The sequence below is a fragment of the Calypte anna genome, chromosome 5A (assembly GCF_003957555.1).
Source record: "Calypte anna isolate BGI_N300 chromosome 5A, bCalAnn1_v1.p, whole genome shotgun sequence".
In the NCBI taxonomy this organism is placed as follows: Eukaryota; Metazoa; Chordata; class Aves; order Apodiformes; family Trochilidae; genus Calypte; species Calypte anna.
The window spans coordinates 29,194,533-29,216,766 of NC_044251.1; the positions used below are offsets into that span (position 1 = coordinate 29,194,533).

The 22,234-nt window shown below is 34.7% G+C and overlaps 1 protein-coding gene across 1 annotated transcript; it reads left to right on the forward strand.

The window, feature by feature from the left end:
* The first annotated feature begins 385 nt into the window (after nt 1–385).
* Nucleotides 386–22,037, forward strand: AK7 (adenylate kinase 7). Its single transcript, XM_030452266.1, has 18 exons — nt 386–463; nt 1,064–1,243; nt 2,073–2,181; nt 3,190–3,284; nt 4,069–4,179; nt 8,111–8,194; nt 8,708–8,796; nt 9,316–9,406; nt 11,464–11,541; nt 12,191–12,340; nt 13,797–13,925; nt 14,212–14,350; nt 14,616–14,744; nt 15,775–15,840; nt 16,566–16,763; nt 18,461–18,681; nt 20,634–20,792; nt 21,965–22,037. The coding sequence occupies exons 1-18, from the start codon at nt 386–388 to the stop codon at nt 22,001–22,003; spliced, it is 2,145 nt and encodes a 714-aa protein (XP_030308126.1). The 3' UTR covers nt 22,004–22,037.
* The last annotated feature ends 197 nt before the right edge of the window (nt 22,038–22,234 follow it).

The window sequence follows — 22,234 nt, forward strand, 5'->3', positions numbered from 1 at the left end:
GTAGCTATAAATCTATGAATCGCCAAAAAAGAAAAAAAAAAAAAAAAAAAAAAAAAAAAAATGGCCCCAAACCTGCCCGCTGCCTGAAAGGATGTCTAGTAACTTAATTAAAGCTATATTTGTCTCGGCAATACTACATGCATTTTGTACTCTTTGGCGTTTTGAAGTCCGGAGTAAAGTCCTTCATTTACTGAGCGCCGCTATCCCTGTTTGTCCTAGGACAGACTGAATCAGGTGTAAAGAAAGGGCAGAGATCACACCAAACACCGCCCATGCTGAGTTCGCTCCCCAACGGCGGAGCCGCCTGACGGGAGAGGCCGCGCCTCCCGCCCCGCCCCGCGCCGTCGCGCAGCAACCGGCAGCGTCCCCTGGGCCGGCCGTGGGGATGGCGGCGGAGGCGGTGGAGAGCCGGAGGGTCTTCGTCAACCACCTCGACTCGTACTGCGGCAGCAACATCGGCGAGGTGACTGCCGGGGGCAGCCCGCTGATGCTTCGGCTTCTTCCTCAGCAGTCGCTGCTTGGGGCCTCGCCGCTGCCCCTCCCGCCCCAGCCCGTAGCGGGGACGGCCCTCCTGGCCCTCAGCCGGCTGCGCGGCGGGGAGCAGAGCGGGAAAACATGTGGTATCACCAAAAATAGCTGCTGAGGAGGGGGACTGGGGGAAAGAAGGAGATAGATAAGATAGGAAGGAGAAAGGAAATGAGAGCTAGGAATGGGAAGTATGGGTAAAACTGGTTAGGAGACCTCAGGCAACATCTGGTATCACTGGACAGAGAGCACTTCTGAGGTGAAGCCTGCCGGAGGGGAGCCGAGTTAGAGAAAAGAGGCATCTAGGGACTCACCAGCACCTTCGACTTTGAGGTGTAGGACAGAAATCAGTTCAAAACAATATAGATGATGTCGAGGAGTCCCTAAGGTTCTCAGGGTCAATGGAAAGCTCTTTCCTGAGCTGCATCACCAACATGATCAAGGCTAGTCAGCAGTGGTGGTGGTGTCCAAAGCCCATGAGAAGCTATGTAGGATTCAATATATATTTGCATACAATTGTGTGTCTTGTATATTGCAGTATTTATCCAGATGTGTTATTGGGGCATCACTTGAAAGCACAGAAGAAGAGGAGGTGGAGGAAGATGAAAATTATTCACCTCCTGCTAGCGGGCCGAAGGAGGGTACCAACTACCAAATAGTGGGTACCCTTTCTAATCCAGAGAACATTAAACCACCTTTTGCAGCGGAAACATATGCAGTAAGTGTCTTCTTTCAGGTTGTCATTAGACAACATTAGAAATATTGCAAGTCATGTGGAATGAGCTGCATTAATAAAATACCTTTTGTTGCTGCTGGAAGGTGTATATACATTTATTTTATTCCTTCTGCTTCCTGGATACTATTGTCTCCTCCCTGCTATGTCTAATACAGCAAATAGTAGAAGGAAGGAACTCAGACTCAAAATAGATATTCTTTAAAAAAATAGATATAAATAGGACATAATCTATCCAGACAATCCACAAGTCTGCTTCCTTTTTCCCTCAAAACATGCATCTCAAGTATCTCTCTTGTTTCCTCTGTGTCTTTTATCACCATTTTAAAGGTACTGGTTCTGGAATCAAAGTTAGCATCCCTCTTCTTAACTGTTCATTGAAATCAAAGGTTTCACTAGTAGCTAATTGTTATGAGTACCTACATTTTTGTATAAAGATATGTCCAGAGTTCAGTTTGGTTTTTAGTTTAGCTTTTTAATGTCTTCTTCATGGTGCCAGCTGATCCTTGTTTAAAATACTTGTAAAAGTCATTGTTTTTGCACTTTGAAAAGATGAATCCCAGAATACTACTTACGCTTTACAACTTTTTGAACTATATTAATGTGTACTCTAAATTGGAAGTTTCAGCATTTAATTTACATTTCATCACCTTACTTGTACCTGACATAAAGTTTGACACTAGTCTTGTGAATTATTCTAACACCCTGGTGTTAGAAAACCATTTTCTATCATAAGTTAAACTTGAAATAAAAGTATTTTTGTGCTTTTTTTTTTTTCCCCCCTAATGGCGGATTCTAACTTTCTTTATCCCAGGTCTCTTCTCAAGATGAGCTCTTAAGTCACTTGCTTGAGTGTGATGTTATTTTATATAATATCACCGAGGATGCAAGTCAAATTGAGGAAGCAACATGGGCTGCTTCTGGTTAGTATAACTATCAACTGAACAGAAAAATGGTTGCTATACAGTCATCAAAATTTAACATAAATGTATAATGAAAATTATCTGGGATATATACTTTACTGTAACAAAACTGTAACTATCTTGTTGATAGAGAAATGGTGCATGAATTGCTTAATTAATTAGCAAGGGACCATGGAATGCATCTGTAGCATTCACAAGCTAGAGAACCTGTCATGGAATGGTTCAACACTTTAAATGACATATTTGTGTAGGTAGTTATTTCCCTAAATAACTAAGAGCCATCATCTAATCTATTTGTATTGTGAGGTGGGTAGAAAATCTAGTCCTGTTATAAAATATAAAAACATTATTTAAATATATAATTATTTGAAAGCGTTTTGACTTAAAATCCAATAAAAAATACTGCTAACAGTCTTTCCGAAGCTTTCTCCCAGTTGTTATATCCAAACTCTGATGGGCATCTGGAATTTTTTTATGGTGTCAATGCAATATTGCTCTTTATATGGTAGTTAGCCTAAATTATGCTTTCCTGTTAATAGTGTAAATACTTGGATAACATCCTATGTTTCAAAGGCCCTTCCAAAACATAACTCACAGTTGTTTTTTTTATTATTTAAATTAAAATCAGGAAGCTTTACTTGAATTCTGCAGAATTTTCCATTTCAGTCATGAAAAAAACACATTTTTATTTTCTTCTAGTACCTCAGCAGCCAATAAAGATGAATGATTTCCTAGTAAAGATTGTTTTCTGCCCCCCCCACCCCATGATATGTAGGTCTATGGAGGCTGTGTTGATTCCCAATCATTTGATTCTGTTACCATCATTTGTCTATCTGCTTTCTTACGTGATTTATATTATTCCTAACAAAATAAAGAGTATTTCCTTAAAAATACATATCACATGGAACATCCTGTTATAAATGTCTATACAGAACCTTTATGTGAACAAAAATATAATTTGAGCAATATATTTTACAATAAATTAAGTCCTTCGCTTTCATTTCACAGCACTACATACAGAAATAGAGCATTTTAGAGCACCTAAGTTATTCATCCTCATTTCCACAATAATGAGTTGGGCGAGAAGCAACCTCCCTGACCCTGTAAGTAGTATGAAAACATCATTCCTTTTTAATTGCATATTTCCATTTAATGGAAAATATGTACTACATTCAATTAAGCAAAGTACTTGGGTATATAATTCAATAACAGGTAATAAAATTATTGTCAGCAAGTGTGATTTTTCTCATAATCATTTCATTCTGAACCACTACTTACTGCCAAAATTGTTAAATTTATTCTGCTGGAAAGAGAATTTTTGGCACTGGGTTAAAATCATACAGTCTGATATTAAGGACTGCTTGGACAAAAGGTGAAGACTTATACTAACCAGAATTTGCACTGTCCTACAGTCATTAAAAAATCCCATATTTACTATATATTTAATGCAGTGCATATTTAAACCAGTGTATAAACAGACAAATAATAGAATCACAATATCATTTAGGTTGGAAAAGATCATAGACTCCAATGTTAAGTATTGTCAAGAACCATGTTGAACATTTTGCAGTTCTCAAATTTATTCTTGCAGAAACTGTGCATATTAATGCAGAGTTTTTCAAACTTGTGTAATGCTATATATAATAATAATGCACATTTTTTAAAATACAAAAAGTAGTTAAAACCTTTTTATGTGAAAAATGAAACTGAACCATTGGAATTTTAATAATGTTGGACCCTAAATATCAGAATCAGAAAGTTTGGGAATTTCAATCTAAACCAAGGTTAAATAATATTTTTAAAATATTTTAATAACTTGTTTTAACCATCTAGGACTTTAAAAATTGTTCTAAGGAATGTATAACAGTCACATTTTTTCCTTTGCAGGAAGATCCTGAGGTTCCTTTTACTGATGAAGACTATCGCAGAAGAAAACCTCATCCTAATTTTGTGAATCACATAAATGCTGAAAAACTTGTTCTCAAACTTGGGAAAACTGTATGTAAATACTGTTTTCATAAAAATAGATTGTTTGGTCCTCTTACTTAGAGTATTACCTTAATAATGGAAATTGCCAAGAATTTGAATAAATTTTAAGAGTATGTTATTCTCTTCATAAATATAGGTTACATCAATATCAAGTATAGAGAAGACAACAATGTCTTTAGAAACATAATTGTTCATATAATACAAATCCCAAATTCTGCCTTTTTTTCCTTAGGTAGTGATTCTATCATGCTTATCTCATTTGAAACCACCCTGCTTCTTTGGTTGTGTGAGAGAGAATTAAAGCTGCAGCTTCTTTGGAGAAAGACTTGAGGATGAAAGAATGTAGAGGAAAGGGTTATTAGTGTATGTTTTAAAGAAATGCAGCCTCTGTAAATATTAGTAAGCTATGTTAATATTATGTCTCATTTAAATACATAGATGTTGTGGCCACCCCTAGTATGTTCCTGGGTAGTTCATGCTCTTGGAGCAGATAATTTGTTTTTATTTCACCCTGTAATTCACTTCATGGCCACAGAGCTGACCCAGAATAAAGAGATGTTATCACTTCATGTGTGTTTTAAAACCACTCTTTCTGCTTCATTTGTTTCAGCCTGATTAGATTATTAATCTTACTAGAGAGCAGACTGTGTCTTTCTCTGAATGCTATTGCTAAATGATTATCAACAGTGGCTCAGATTTGGCTTCACAAGTCAAGAAAGTTGACTTTGTAATTTGAGATGAAGTACAGTAGAGGTTAGGAAGGAGAACTGGAAGACAATGAAATGCACTGTATGATGACTGTGTCATTTGGTCATTCTTTTTGTGCGTTAGTAATCTGCCATAATAAAGATAATTGTATCTTTAATTATAGAGGGGGGAAAAACCCTTTGCTCTGGTTTGATTATACTGCGTATTCTCATGATCTGCTAGGAAAATAGCACTAGAAATTAAATTATCTTCTAATACGGGTATGATTAGATGATTAATAATACTGAATGCCAGTAAAATTTGGTTACACTTCGAAAAAGGTCGTAAAATGTTCTTACTTTTACTGTGCTAACAATGGACTTCTAAGAGTATATAATAACTTTCATGCTTGTGATGTCAGAAACATGAAGATTGTAAACACTGTCTATGAAACCTCACAGTAACTTCTGCCATCTGTAACACCCAGATGAACTGTTGCCTCACTTTTTCTGACTAGGCCAAAGCACTGAGTCACTACATAACAAAGCTGTTAGTATAATTAGCTTCTAAATGTTTTGCAGACTGAGTGTCTGTTGAGAAGGCAGTGGAACAAGATGTAGCAGTACACAATAAAGCAACTTGAGTACTTTCAATCCATACTTCTTGTAGGCCTTTCAAAAAGACCCCAGCTCTAGGGGCAGCATCACTGGGTATTGCTGCCCCTGTTTATTTTCTGTCAGCACTTTGGGACAGAAAATTGTTTACATTTATGTACCTTCTGGTTTACGTTTTTTACTACTTTATAGATTCAGGGGCATCTGTGCAATGTGCCATCTGTGAAAGGAATCAGTGTTACCACTTGCCTGCAAAAAGCTTAGCATGAGATACTAAGCAACTGTGTCAGTCATGTAGAGAAGATATGGTACCCAAGAATGGTTTCTTAGCCTTGGTATCTGTTACAGAGTGCAATTTAATGGCTGTTGCTGCTTAAAGCAAGACTTCACCCCCCTGAGCTATTGTATATCCCATATATATTTTGTTTAAAATTCAGCAGGAGTTGTGATTTAGACATCTTTGCTTTTTACCAATAGCATTTTTTCACCTCCACCTTTGGGGCAGGGCATTTGGGCTGTGCAGCTTTTTGTAGAGAGAAATCACTGGCTCTGCGGTCCTGCCAAATTCAGAAACCTTGGAGAAATGTTTCCCTACCACACCCAGAATTGCTCCTCACCTCCCAGCTCTGTTCTTAGTGACAAGAGCATAAGACAAGAGGACATGGACTTAAGCTCTGTCAGGGGAGGTTTAGGTTAGATATTAGGAAAAAATTCCTTACAGAGAGGGCGATCAGACATTGGAATGGGCTGCCCAGGGAGGTGGTGGATTCTCTGTCCCTAGAGGTTTTTAAAAAGAGATTGAACGTGGCACTCAGTGCCGTGGGCTGGTAACCACAGTGGTAGGGGATTAAGGGTTGCATTTGTTGATCTCAGAGGTCCTTTCCAACCCGGATGATTCTGTGATTCTCTGATTAGGGGCATCACAGTTCCCGAGTCATTAATTTCGACCTGTTTTCCACTTCAAGCACTTTATTGGAATAAACCAAAAACAATCCCAGCCGAGGACTGTTTATCGTAGTTAGTGTGACATCTAGTGACTTTACTGAATATTACACAGGAACTTGGAGGTCTTCACCTGTGACTAAACATCCTGTGTGAAATAGGAGCTTGCCTAAAAATTGTCTTATTTAAAAAATTAGGTATATCCAAGTCATGTCAAGTGCTACTCTCTCCTTTGTGCGAATTTTGACACTGAATAGGTTTTTTTAAAGGACTTGAACTTGGTTCAAAGGTTCAGAGTTAAGTATAGTACTCGGTGCCGAACTGCGATTAGTGTCCACAAGTGGCTACTGCAGAAGCTACTACAAGGTAAACGGAAGAAAATCCTACGTATTACATTCTTCTTAAGGGAGAAGAGAAATAGCACTTCCTATGCTTTTAACAAGAGGCAGGTTTTTCCTGTTGGGAGACATTACAGCGTGTTTTCTCCTGGGGCATGTTTGCTGCCTGTCTGGTGCAATCCATGGAGCTGCTGCTCCTAGAGAACAGTTTCTGTACATAAGCAAATTAAGTGTGGGAGCTCTCATGGCATCTCTAATGCCTTCTAATTTTAATGTTTCCTTTGATTACTAACAACCTATTGCATTCAACTGAGTTAAGATGGTATTTATTGCAAAGTTCTAATTTGAAAGTAGGTAGGTAAATAACATACACAGATGCAATACAGTAATGTTATCACTTGTCATCTTCTTGTATCATGCTTTGTTTATACAACCACAGATCGGCTAACAGTGTTCTTAGTTTTATGTTTTGGAAAAATTATGAAGATGATACTAAAAGGTGCATTTTTTTTTCACAAAAAAAGTATATCCCAAATCTGTTCATTTATTCTCTCTGCTGGTAAATGCAGGTTCTTTTACATAGTGTTATGTAGATATACAATGTCTATGATCTTTACAACATGATGTTTTTTCAACTTAAAATTTTCAAAGTGACTGGTCCTAACTTAAAAGACTTAAAGGTGATTTTCAGAATTTGGTTTGGGTTTGGCTTTGGTTTTGGTTTTGGTTTTGGTTTTGTTCTGTATAAACATCCTCAACACTGGTCCAAACAGTAGCCTTATGCATAAACAGGCAGCCAGGACAAGCAAATTCATGATACTGTGCATGAGTATGATACCTGATTGTTATAGTTGGTTAGAAAACACTTAAATAGTTCACAAATTTTATTATTTTATAAATTGCATATTAGAATGAAAGTAAAGCAATTGTAAAATCATTAATCCGGCATTTCCTACACCTCTAGGCAGTCAAATGGAAATATAATGCATTTTAAAAACAGTTTCAATAAATTTAAGAGTTATTTTTCTTAGAAAGTGAAGTAGAAACATGAGTTATATTGTTAAAATTATTGTTTTATATAACTATCTTACAATTTATTTAACTCAACATTTTTTAGAATTCCATTTCTAAAGTGCAGACAATTCTGATGGAACAATGCTTTTTTTGGAAGGAGATATTAGCAATATGATTTATGAAACTACAGAATATGCAGCAATTGATCTACCTAAAAAATTTAAGTTATATAACTTAAGAATTTTGTATATTCAGTACAAAAGTACTCGAGTTTCAGGGTAAGTCAGTATCCCATTTGCATTACCATATTTTTATAAAAACTTCCTTCTTTATTTCAATTCACAGAACCAACGTAAATTTTCAACTTATGTTGTTGCCTCGGGACATCAGTATGGATCTGGTGAAGGAGTCCTGCACTACTTTTTCAAGGTAAACATCCAACTATTTTTGAAGGTTCATTTTATATGTAGGGGCAGACCACACTGGAAGTGCATGCATTTTTAGTAGCTTTGATATTGTGAGCTTCAGTGGAAGTATTTTCCTTTTTTTTTTCTCTGTATGTTTTTTAGTTTTGTCCATAGCTTTTAAACAGTATCTCCATATGTACTTTAAGTGAGAACATCCGTTGTAACAACAGAATCAGGAAAAATGTCTTTCTTCTCAACATTACATTTTTCCCAAGCATTTATTTTATTTGGGATACAATAGAACAAAGTAACATTTATCAAGATCAAAGAATATTCTTTAAGGAAAAAAATTCTTGTGGTTTTTTTGCTGTTTTTTATTTCTCAAGAATTGCTTACTGTAGCTCCATTAATCATTCCAGAAATGGAAATTTAAACCCAGAATATATAGATTTGCCTTATACACAAATGCTCCTTTTTTAGCTCTACTGAAGAGTAATATTTTTCTCCTCACTTCATTCTCTATTTGTATTTGCAGTTATGTTGGCTTAGTGATACTCCTAAAATACCTGTTTTTGGAGATGGAAACAATTTTATTCCAACCATTCATGTCCTTGATTTAGCAGCGTAAGTGAAAATAAATTTCCCTGGTCAGCAGCTGATAGCTAGCTAGGTAACAAATCCAAATCTCTCAGAGGGTACTTTTAAATTGGGGTGGGTTTGTTTCAGAACCCTAGGTCCTTCTTGCTAAGTTGAACAAAGACTTCTGTTTATTTAGTACCATATGGGCTTTCTGGGAACCTTATCTGACTGTCACAGTGGTGCCATGGTCTTAAGAAATTACTAGCAATACTTGACCTAGAGTGTGATACCAGTTAATTTTCAGAGAACTGGAAATGGATTAGGGACTCTACAGCAGGCTGTTAGTGGCTTCTACAGATGTTGATTTTTATCCTTTGAATTTCTTTCCAAATAAAATATCTAGCTGTTCTTCTTTGCTAAGGAAAATGTATATGAGAATGTTATGCTCTGAAACGTTCTGCAAGAATTCACAAACTCTTTGTATGATTTCTGAACTGCATCTAACAACAAAGGCCCAGTGTGCTCCTCTAACTACCAGCCCTGGCTGTAATTGCTGTGTTTCAGAGTGTTACAAAATGTAGCAGAACACAGGCCAAAGTCATACTATATACTGGCAATAGATGGATCTATGCACTCTCTTCAAGAATTGATAAAGGTAAGAGATTTGATTTTGTTTTTTCAGACAACTCTAAGGTAAGTACCTAGGTCTTCCTGAATTATCTTGTGTAGTAAATGACATCATAGAAAATGATTTTTAAATCCTTCAGGACTTCTGTGCTTTGAACAAAATACATTACTTTGACTTGATTTTGCAGAAGCAACTTTTTCAGTATTATCATAAAATTAAGTAGACATTTTACCTAAATTTTGGTGAACTGCTATGGGATTCACAGCACTGAAATTAGATACTCTAAATTTAGTCTTAAAGATGTTTCTTCCTGCATTTTGTAGGAAGACATCTTCTTTTTCCAAGTATTTTGAAATTAAGCCTAGAAATAGTCTGGATAACATTACTGAGCTATGCCTTGGTAGTGACAGTAAGCTAATAAAATATAATCAGGAGACTTAATCATGCAGCTTGGGCAAATGTTATGTAAGGACCAAACATAACAACCCAGGATGGTTTTTTTGTGAGTGTGTCAAAGAATATTTCATGCAATAGTGTGTTAGGGAACATTAGAAGATGCAACTTTGTTTTGGTTCTGATAAATATACAGCCTCTCACTGAAGAGTTGATAGATGAAAAGCTTATCTGTATAAGTGACCATGATGCAATTAGTCAACATTCTTATAGAAGAAGAATAGGTCAGAATAACTTTTGCAGTTGTGGTCAGCCATAGGAAAAAGTGTTACATAAAAATTAACACAAAAGACATTAAAAATATCAAAACCTTAGAGGATAAGGTTAGACACTATTGAAATTTACATTATTAGCCATAGAAGGCCATTGCATGCTCCTTACTAAGAAAGGTCTGGGAGAGAAAATGCAAATCAGCATGGTTAAACTGTAGTTTGAGAGAAACAAAATGTCAGGCTTCAAAAAGTTCTAGTTATGTCTTGATGGAAAATAAAGATGGGAAGACTGGAAAAGTGCATGAAAAAGAAATACCTTGAGAGTTACTTAAATATACAGCAGCTATTCCTCAATGAGGAAGTCTCTGAACTGAAAACAGTTGAAGATTAGAAGTATGTCTGTGAGAATCATACATGCTGTTCCCATTCTTACTTTCATTTCAGCATCCACTAATTGAAATCAATGAAGACAGGATGCTGGATTATATATACATTTGATCTGAAGCTCTATGTAAATTTTAATGATTTTATGGAATCTGGTGAGGTTTTAAATCTAAAGGAGTAACTGTAGAAGGAGGCTGTAGGAGTAACTAACAATTTCTGTCTGATGATGAAATGAAAGTGTTACATGGAGAGTTATTGGTGGCCTCAATCTGAAAACCTTTCCCAATTGTTAACAGAATTAAACACTTCAAGAGCCTGAAGTGATAATTCTGGAAAATAAATAGGTCTCCAATTAGATATTAAGCAGTAGGAAGCTGTAAATAGATCAAAGAACTTTGGAACACTTTTCTGTGGTTTGGGATTGGCTAGTTTTATGTTGTTTTTTTTTTTTTTATTGTAAGTACTAAAGAGGAACTATATAGCCTAACAAAGGTGTTTGATACTAACATTAAAGTCAGTATACAGTTCTTTGATGTGTCTATTTCAAATCAGAATACTGATTTTAGTGAAACATGAAATTTAAAGCATGGATTTTATCCATAGAAATTCTCTTCAAATTTTTGTAAGAAACTGGTTTAGAATCATAGAATCATCAAGGCTGGAAAAGACCTTCAGGATCATCAAGTCCAGCTGTCAGCCATAGATGACCATAACCACTAACCCATTTCCCAAGGCAGCACATCTACCCATCTTTTGAACACCCTCAGGGACAGCAACTGCACCACCTCCCTGGGCAGCCTGTTCCAATGCTTCACCACTCTTTCAGTCAAGAAATTTTTCCTAATATCCAATCGGAACCTCCCCTGGCACAACTTGAACCCATTTCCACTTGTCCTATTGGCAGTCACTGGGGAGAAGAGGCCACTCCACCCCTACACCCACCTCACTACAACCTCCTTTGAGGTAGCTGTAGAGAGAAATAAGATCTTTCATAACGCAAAGGATTTCATACATGTATTTTTTTTTCCATGACAGTGTATCAGTAAAAATGTTGGACCAGGAAAAATTGAGAAGATTCCGGTAGAGGATGCATTCCTGAGCAAAGACTTAACTGTTAGTACTTTTCCCCTTTTATTACTTTCAGTAGAGGATATAAACTTAAACGTATGATACAGTGAAATATGTAATTGCTTTTTTTTAATTTCAGTAGAAAAATGTAACCCTGAAATATGCTTGAAAAGATTTAGTGAGCATAAATTAGAAAATAAAAAAACTGCAATTTAACAATCATAGAAGAGACTATGCACTGAGGATACTGCAACATTCTAATGAAACCTACACAAATGATTTAAACAGTTAATAATGAGGTGCTATTAAGGCTGGTGAATGCAGCATACATAATGTTATATTCATCTGTTTATCTGGAGTAAACTGTTCATAGGAGAAATAAATTACAACCCTGGTAGTTTTAAGATTGTGCCTGATAAATTTATGAAAGAGATTACTCTCTGCAATATGAAACCTTATAGTGAGCAGAATAATTATTTAAATGTTCATGTTCTAATTGTTCATAAGAATACTCATTGAAAATGTTTATATTTTTTAAAAGCTTAAAAATCTGTTTTGCTGTGTGTGCAAACCTTCTTTCTCTGTGTTTTAATTCTGTATATTTTCACCCCTCCATTCTTCTCTCTATTTTAAACTAACAGTGTTAACATGCATAGCTTGAGTCTGAAAAATAAACATAACTTTGCTCTCTCAGCAAATGCATTTGGATATGTTGCTTGTAAACCTGCGAATGGAATCTGCGTATCTGAAAGAGTCGTTCAACATTAAGTGGGTTTCTCAGGCAGGACTGGTGGAGAACATTGAACAGATCATCAAGGAATTCAAGCAAAGTCGAGGATTACTGGTAATGGTTTGGTGTATCCTATTTTAAAGTGCTCCTTTCTTTTTTCTCAATAAAAATGTTTTTATAAACACAAAATTTAATTGCTTCAAGTAAAAACACATCGAAGACTGATACAGATGCAAAATAAGTGAACATAAAACCTGAAAATTAAATTTAAGATAATAAAAGTATGGATTATTATTAAAACAATAATCATTACGTTTTCTTTCTTTTATGCCGAAAACTGGATGCCTATAAATGCAAATAAGCTTCCTGGTGGAGAAGCTGCTGTTCTGAAACCAGTCTCTTTATGCAATATATGGCATTAGTGAGATACTTTGCTCTAAGAGCTCAATAACTTTATCTTTTATTTAAGCTTTTTATAATAATTAGTAGTTAGGTGAGTATTTTGCTCCCTTCGTTATATTTAGTGATCCAGGATGTTCAATTGCAATGTAGCTTTCATTCTACCCTACTTTGTTGTGTAATGTACTGGAGCAATTTTGCTTTCTATATTAGCTTAATATTTAGAACTTCTATATTCAAATGTGTAAGGAAGTAGTTATTGAAAGGTGCAGAAAAATGCTTGTGTACATTCAAGTACTGATGGGCATGATAGACCTGTTCAGCATGTTTAAATTTTCTTCAAACTTCAAGAGGGTTCAGGAGGTGTAAAACTAAATACAATACTGTCATTTTAAAGATTGTTCATTAAAAGCCCCTGCATACTTTTGAAAGAATTACCATATACATTTGGTTTAAACCACTGCATCATATTAGAGTCATGTAACTAAAAAAATTTTTCAAAAGATAGACATACTGAGTGGTAAGGAGAGAGGAGGCTCTGTCCCTGTCAGTACTCTTAAATTTGCAGAGTTTGCACTGTCAGATTTACTGAATTAGGACAGGAAGTTAATGGTGTATGATGTTGAGTATGTTGCATAATATATTTTATGAGTGTATACTGGAATCTTAATTACATGTACTCATCCCCAGGCTGAATAAGAAATCAGTAATATCTTATGATTGTGATGAATCTGAAAATAAGATAAAAATAACCACTTAAATGACAGCAACTCCACCTCACCTGGGAAATAAAGCTGTTGCATGTGTAGAGTATATCTACCACTTCATTCCAAAATTCACCATATTCTATCTGTGGTGCTGTGTTTTGTCTCTTTGTTTATTCAAACACTAATAGTGCCACTATAAATTGGCCTGTGAGTCCACTGACTAGAAGTGTGCTTTTTCTCCAACAGTGAAGTTGTACATTTAAATTTACTGTGTTACTCAAAGCCTGTGAATGATACAGGAGATACTCCCTGAGAAAATATGTATTTGATGTCAATAAAACTAAAATATATTTTCAATGCTAATTATAATATTTATTATTTCCTATTATTTATAGTAAAAAGTGTTCGTTTTACATAAAAATATGCGTATTGTTTTAATGATATTATTATCTTTTTTTTTTCAGCCTCTGAAAGTTTACATTCATGGTCCTCCTGGTGTTGGCAAAACTAGTGTTGCTGAAGAGCTCTGCAAACATTACAAGCTACATCACATTAAGATAAGCAACCTGATTTCTGAAACAATAGAAAATCTGGTGTGTTATTGTTTTCTAGAAATGTTACTTTAATATCTGTCATTTTAAAATCTTTTACTTCATTTAAAACTTAGTTTTAATTCCATTATTTTAGAATGAAAATATTTCTTGTCATACTGGTAACTTCTGGGAGTTGTACTGAGCTCTTTTTAAAGAGTGAAGGTTGCTCAGTATCTCACTGTCCAGGAGCACAGGATAAATAGTTTTATTTTTTTTTTCTTTTTATTATATCTAGGTATAAATTTGGTTATGGATTTTTTGAGCCTATTTTTAATCTTTTGTTCAGGAGAAAGTTGTGGCTTCTAAGGAACAGGAATCTGATGATGTGGGAGAAGAGGAAGAGATTGAAGAAGAGGAGGATGAAAATATAGAAGATGTACAGGAGTTATTAGCTGGAATAAAAGAAAACATGGAACAGAATGCAGGTAGGAAATACAAAGGGCTAAGGTGTGATTTTGTTGAATAAAATTTGCAGCCTATGCAAATTGAAAATCAAAATGGTGCTTTACAACTTTTATGTCCTACTAAAAGCAATAGTCATGCCCTGTCCATTTGTATTTATCTTATTTAAAAAACAAATACAGTGTTTTACATTATATATCTTGTATATTAAAAGACATATATTCTAAAATAATTTCAGATCTGTCTTTTCCATAAACTAGGTACCTATTAATCTCCTTTGTGTCTTAGGTCAGCTAGATGATCAGTATGTTCTTAAATTTTTGAAGGATAAGCTCAAATCAATGCCTTGTAGGAATCAGGGATATGTTTTAGATGGGTTCCCGGAAACCTATGAGCAAGCACAAGATCTTTTTAATTGTAAGTACTGCTACTTTTGGTTTTATTGATGCTCTTGGTTTTACTGCTGCTTCTGCTGTCATTATTATTGTTCTCAGTGCCATATAAGTTGAAGTGCATCAGCACTGTAATGACTGAAGTGCAGAACACAAAAAAGTTCTTTTCACGTGGTGAAAAGGAGGAGGGATTTTAACACACCTTATTTAATTTAAGCACAAGACAATTTTCAGACTATTCTTGCTGGCAAGGTAATAAGCAAATCACAAATATGGAGAACACTTTTTTTTTCTATGTTGATATACTCCACTCAAGGAAGACACACAGCTAAATTTCTTCAAAGTATTTAAGGGCTACCTAATGAGGAGATCCAGCCAGAGCAGCAATAAATATTTTGTGATCCAGTTTGAGTGTATTAGGTCAGATACAGTAGTTATGACTTAAGAGGAGCTCTGTGACGTAGGTTTCAAATTGTGAGCAAGCATTGTCCATACATTAAGACCAAGAATCATCTCCGTATGTAAATTACATCATGTGATTTTAAGGAAAAAAGAACCCAGTCTTGTTCAGCTTACTATGCTGGGCTATAAATTGTCATGCTCAGCTGCTCCTCTTCAGGCCATTTTATTGACTATTCAGAATAACAGGTGCTTAGTGGCAGGAACGCTTCTAACCATACTATTGTAAAACATCTTGACTCACTGTTCTGAGCCCTGTCTCTGTTTTTGGCAGAATATTGTACTTGGCAGGGGGAACAGACAGGGTCAGGGCAGCAGTTTTAAAATTTAACACATTTTAAAATTCTTTATGCATATGCATACTTCTGCTGTATAAGCAAACAACTAGTAAGTGTCCCAAGGTAGGATTCTGTGGTGGCTGGCAGCATGTATTACTGAATTATATAAACTGGTGTCCAGGTTTGATTACCATCTATAATAGATATACATTTAGTGTAATATGAATACACTATATGTATTTGTACTGGGCACATTTTTAGCAAATATAATAATTATGTTGTTTCAAATGAAAATGGCAGTAATCTCTTTTATTTTAGTGGAAAGCGAAGATGAAGAGGAAGCTAGAGGCAAAATTCCCAAATATGATAAACTAACGATACCTGGTAAGTTTGATAGATTTTTTTTTAAATGGAGAATTTTTCAAATGCTGCTGCCACCAGCAGAGTCTAAAATATCACTCCATCTGTTCATATTTAATTATACATAAAATAAATACCTGAGGCATGTAATGATGCTGACCTCTTATTTGAAAGTGAACAATTAATCAAAATGAAGGTTTTTTTTCAGCAGGTGATTGTTTGTTATTTCTACTACTATTTGATTTCTTTATTTTTAAATTTAGTTTAATTCTGCAGATACACCTTTATTGTGAGATTAAAAATCACAATACACAGTGATGACTTTTGATGACTTGACAAGCAAGTATGTTGTTAAATTTTCAAGTGTTACTTGGTATTTTGGCTGCACCATTCATAAGAAATTTTTGTCTTCCATCACCTTCTTATATGCACTGGCTGTATGATAGCTTTCTGAAAAATTATAAAATTTTGTACTGCTTATTGCAAAAATAGCCTTGTTGATAGTGCTACAAAAGAATTTGGTGAAGTTGGACTGTATAGTTTCTTCATACCTAACTCTTAGTATTGTTGGATTGCTCTAACTGGAGAAGTTGAATATAAGTATTTGATCATTAAATTCTCTGTAAAGATTATACAATTTACAATGTTTTATGTTCAACCATGGTTTAAAATTTATAATTTACCCAAAATAGCTAAAAAAGAGGGAAAACAATAATATGTGAGCACTGATGATATTTTTTTCTTTACAGAATTTGTTATTTCTTTGACTGCATCTGATGAATTCCTTATAAACAGAATAATAAACCTGCCAGAGAAAATTGTTGCTGGAACTCATTATACCCAGGACCGGTTCCTGCCATCTCTCAGTCAGTTCAGAGAGATAAACACGGATGATAAGACTGTTCTCAACTATTTTGATGAACTTGAAATACATCCTCTGCTTATTGGTATGAAATAATAAATTTAGGGGGAGAACATGAATTTAAAAATTTTGTAGTTACAAATTTAACACTTGTGAAGATCATATAATAGCTGTACATGTAAAGCAAATATATTAACATTGCAGAATACATACACAAGAAGGATTTAATTATATACCTGCAAAAATACCTGTATACTAATAAGGATTCTAAGTTGCCCTCTTAGATTTCGACTGTTTTAATAAATAAGGGGTTTAATTGTTCATTTTTGTAAATGTAAGAAATGGTAAATATTAAAGCTTGTTGCAATCAATTGGGCATATTCTTATTTTACACAGTTCTGGATACGCAAGTATCCATAGAATTAAGTGCCATCAGATTAAGGAGAGAGCCAACTACTTTCTCAGTCATATTCTGAAGGAATTTAGTGGGGGGAAGAGTTAAAAAATAGTTTAAAAATTGTGCTTGATTTGTTAAATATTGATTCAAATTAATAAAATATTTTTTCTACCTCAAATTTAGAAAAACATAACAGATGGCTTTATGAATTCCTTTTGATTGGGGTTTTTTTTCTGAATCTGAAATATGATTAGTACAAAGGCATAGACTTCAAATTTCTAGAAAACCCTACTTTGATACAGTGACTTACTGCATGAAATCTGCAAGTCAGACACCTTGGGTCTTGTTTTTCTCATCTCCAAATCAAGGATGGTAGCACAGGCATGTTAGATCATCTACTAAAGAGCATGTTACAGTTACAACAACAATTTCCTTTGACAATTTTAATTTATTAATTCCTTTTTCTGGTGATCTTTCATCTCAATTCTATCAGTAATAGCCTCATTTTTTATATAAAAAGTATTTATTTTTTAGGATAAATGTAGTTAGTTATGATTGTTGTAATATTTGCCTTTTAATGTGGTTTGGCCACTTAAGAAAAATTTGCAGAAAAAAAATGTAGAAACTATGGACTGCTTGACATAGAGCATGTATTATTCTTTTAATCTGCAATGTTTCAGGAATGTAATTCCTTAATTTTTGAAAGATGTAAAAGAAATTTTATCAAGTAGAAGTATGTTATCTTTCTCCTCCATTTATTAAGGTCCAGATCCCAAAAACTCTTGTAATAATAGAGTTAGTGTTAGCTATGTTATGCCTGACTTAATGATTGGAAAGAAATGGGAAGCATGCTTTGGCAATTGGTTTCAAAATAACTTCATAAAGCAGAGGGAGAAGGGATTACTGGATTCTTGCCTAAATTCTGTATTGTAGTTGTTCTGGTTTTTCCTTTTCCTCTGTTTGCTCTCCTTAGCCATTTCTGTGCATTTACATCTCCAGGCCCTTAGCACTGAACAAGCACTTTATCTCTGTATTCTCTGGATACCAGAAATGCCCCCTTTTCATCTTTTCCATGTATGTTTCTATACCCTTTCTGTCAGACAAACTGTAACTTATAAACAGAATAGTTGCAAAAGTTACTTTACTATATTTTCCCTTACATCATCTTAAAACCAAACTATTTTAGCTGAAACTAGTAAAGAAAAGCAGATGTAGAAAACTTCATTTTGTGTAGCAGAAAACTGATGCTTATAAGCAACTGAAAAACCAAAATATTGTATGTGAAAATTCAAACAATGTGAACACATTAGGTCTTGCAGTTATTACTGATGTCCATTGATAATTGACAAAAGTCTTGAAAAGTTCTCTCCTGTATTGTTTAAAAGATGTAGCCAAATTTGAAGATCCTGAGAACAGATTAATTATAAAAGAAATCTCCAAAGAACTTGGGGAGCCTCGGACTTACGGTTTGACAGATGAAGAAAAGGAGATTTTGGAACGCAAGGCAGCTGAGGAGCGCCTTGTCAAAGAAGCTCAAGAAAAAGCTGAACGAGAGCGTAAAGAAGCTGAAGAAAGGGCTGAAAGGATGGCAGATTGGGAGGAATGGGTAGGTTAACACCTATTTTTGGGAAACCATTATCATTTGTGTTTTAGGTATCTTCCAGCAATCCGTTATGTAAATACACTTGGAAAGTGTGGCATAAATTCTCTTGTTCCTTACATCATACTCTAGATCTTGGTTAGAGGATCTTCCCAGTGCCTTTTGAAGACCAACCTAAACATATATATATATATATATATACATATATATATATTTTTATTTTTTTTTATTACAGACATGGCATTATTTTTTGCATACTGGCAATAATATGACTTTAATGTAATTTTATGATACTCTTCTTGTTGTTATGCTGTAGTGCTTTTATTTTACCATTCATAAATATCTTCTATAATCAATCATGTTTTTCCATAACCAGTCTTTCAGACTTCTGGAGTTTGCTCACTTCTAAGGAATCGATCAAATCTTAATTATTATGACATTCAAACAAGATTTTTAACTCAACACTGATCAATATTCCAGTCTATATTGCAAAAATGTTTCTGAGCCTTCAAGAAAAGCACCTTTGAGAGCTGAGTCCTCAGTTTAGTAAGAACTACCTTACTGTACAACTACACCCAAAGTCAGGTGGTTTTACCAGAAGGCAGTCTTCTTACAGAACTGTTTAAAAACTAAGGGATCATTCTTCAGAAAAATCCCTTTTAAAGTTTGACTACCCACATGCATCTAAGCGGAAATTATATCCTAATATTACTCACTTTTAAAGAAGCATTTGCATTGCCCTGATGTTGGCTTTTAAATCACTTGTCTTTGTTATCTCTATGCTTACTTACAGCTTCATTCAACATTAAATAGCATTTTGTATTCTCTGTAAACTTGTCTAAATAAATAGTATGGGTATTTGATACATTTTTAGCTATTTAACAGTCCAAAGTCATCTAACTTTCAAGAGAGCAAACTCTGCATTACTCAAGCTAAACTAAGTGTTTAAATAAAATTCATGCATAAGATTATCTTTCTAAATAGGAAGATGTCCAGGAAACCTAAGCAACTATTGATTTGTCCTTGAGACTGTAGATTATCTGCTGTCTCTAAGTAGTGACCAAAGCTCACCTGTAGGATTCATTCAGTAGCACTACTGAATTGAAAGAGTAAGGTAGATATCTTTCCCAGATACTGGTATATGGTTTTATCTGAATATCAGTTTTGCATTATGCCTTGAGCAAAGAAAAGCAGTCTTAAGTGTATCATCTGCTTGTTGTATCTAATATGACTCAGACTGTTGATGAATAAAATAAGAAGTGGAAACAGTACAAATGTTTTTGAGTAATATTCTGTCTAAAACTACTGCAACTAGGCATAGTATTAAATGGAAGAAAAACTCATAGGAGCTTTATTTCCTCAGCCCTCCTGATTGTTGAGTGTAATAACTGAATTTGATTTAACCTGAATTCAATAATATACTTAGCTAGTGTAAACAGATGTGATTCACTGTGGGTTTAGTTTACTTAACCCTCACCCCTCCTGAAAACTGACATAAAGGAAATAAAACCAAATTAAAGGAAGCAAATCCAAACCAACCAAGCAGGCCAAAACCAATGTGCAGATATTTAGTAGTCATGGCTCTCTTCTGAGTAAAAATATTCTCCTTCTCCTCCCATCACTCAAAGGATTCTCAAGAAACCATTTGTATTTGCAGTACTATTTTGTGATACAGTGTATTCCAACCATTTTGCCAATATCTTACGGAAAGAGGACAACTGGAAGATTTCAGAGTAAACCTCCTTTTAGGTGTTAAAGAGAGAAAAATAAAATACTTTTACTAAGCTTTTGGTTTTTTTTTTTAGTTTTCATCATGTCTGCTGAGTGGCCTAAATTTAATAAACAGTTAATATTTTTTTGCTGTCAGGCTGCCACTATTATGTTACTATTATTTAGTGAAGTGCTGTTTAATAGCTGTTATAAACTCTTTTCTTTATGACTTTGTTCATTATTTGTAGAGCAAAACTCGTGAAGAAGTGAAAAGACAAGAACAAGAGTTATTGGAGGCCCAGTCCCTTCCACTACGAAACTATTTAATGGCGAATGTCATGCCAACACTTATCCAAGGGATAAATGAATGCTGTAGGATCAGACCAGATAATCCAGTCAATTTTCTGGTAAGTTGATTACAGTTTGTTTCTTAAATATGTTTGAAAAAGCTTAATGAAAACATTCATGTAGAGCCAAAGAACCTCTGTTAACATAAGGTCTTGAATTATTTTTCCCCAATGTCATACTAACAAGTAAGGGACATTATCTACAGTTCTGGTGAGCAGTATTTCTGGTGAAATCTAAAAACTAAGCAACTACTTTTTATGCCTTCAGTTAATACTGAGTATCAAATTACGGCATAATCCAGCTTTGCTAATCAGTACTTGAATCTCTTGCTCTTCCATGTGTGCACTCTGCACCCACCCTGCCAGTTCTGCTGTGCCATGAAGGCCTGCAGAAGGTTGGGCATCACTCTCTACCCTACTTAAACCCCTCTAAGCACAACAGAACATGTTACTGTATTGATGAATGGAAGCTCTTTGGTAATTCCCTTTACAATATACAGATACATTAATGAGTTAATTCTATAAGGCATTCATAGAAGAATTCTAGTTGCAGAAGACCTCAGGAAGTTACCTAGTTCAACTTTTGGCTGAAAGCAGGGTCAGCCTTGCATTCAAACAGGAAGTCAGACTTAAAAGTTATTGCTGTACTGCTGTTCTTCCTGCACATTCTAAGAAAATTATTAACAAGCTTTCACTCTTTAAATGAAAGAAACATTTTATTAACTCAGAAAAAGCTTAAAATGAAAGCATCAGTGTTGTGTGCCACTTCAAGCACTAATGAATGCTGAATTGTTCTAACCCTTTTGCTTACTGGTGGGTGACAACTTATACCTGTAGGAACATGAGATCTTCCCTACTAACCACATAACTTTCAAAACTTTGAAAGTTCTGTATTATCTACTCTTCTGGGTCCAGAAATCAGGCCTCAGGGTACTCCATAGGACTTTTCATGGAACGACAAATACTGTCATAAACAGTTCACTTCCTTCTATTACCCTAACTATGACAGACATGAAGTAACTGCTTCCAAGGGGGAAAATGAGGTGATGGTGTTTTGGATGGTATTTGGGTGGAAGAAGTTTCTCTGACATATCTTCCAGAAATTACATTTTAGAACAATTAATACTTTCTGTAATTCTGTTTGAAGCAATGTTATCCACTGTATTTTTCTCTGTTTTGTGTAAATTTTAAAATTGGAAACTTGTGACTAACTGAAAATCTTCTGTTTATAGGCAGAGTATCTCTTGAAGGTTTGTCCTGATATTGAATGAGATAAATATTGAATCCTAACAGCTGTTGATATTGTGAAGTAGAAAAGGGTAACATTCCTAATGCATTTTAAATAAATATACTTAGCTTCTAATATTTTGTTTAGACTTACTGTTCAATTTTTATTTCTCTTACTTTACTATAGTATGCTGTGTTGGGGTTTTAGTATCCCTTCTAAACATGTACAATTTACTGCATGTATTAATACATTTATGCACCTGTGTTTCATGTCC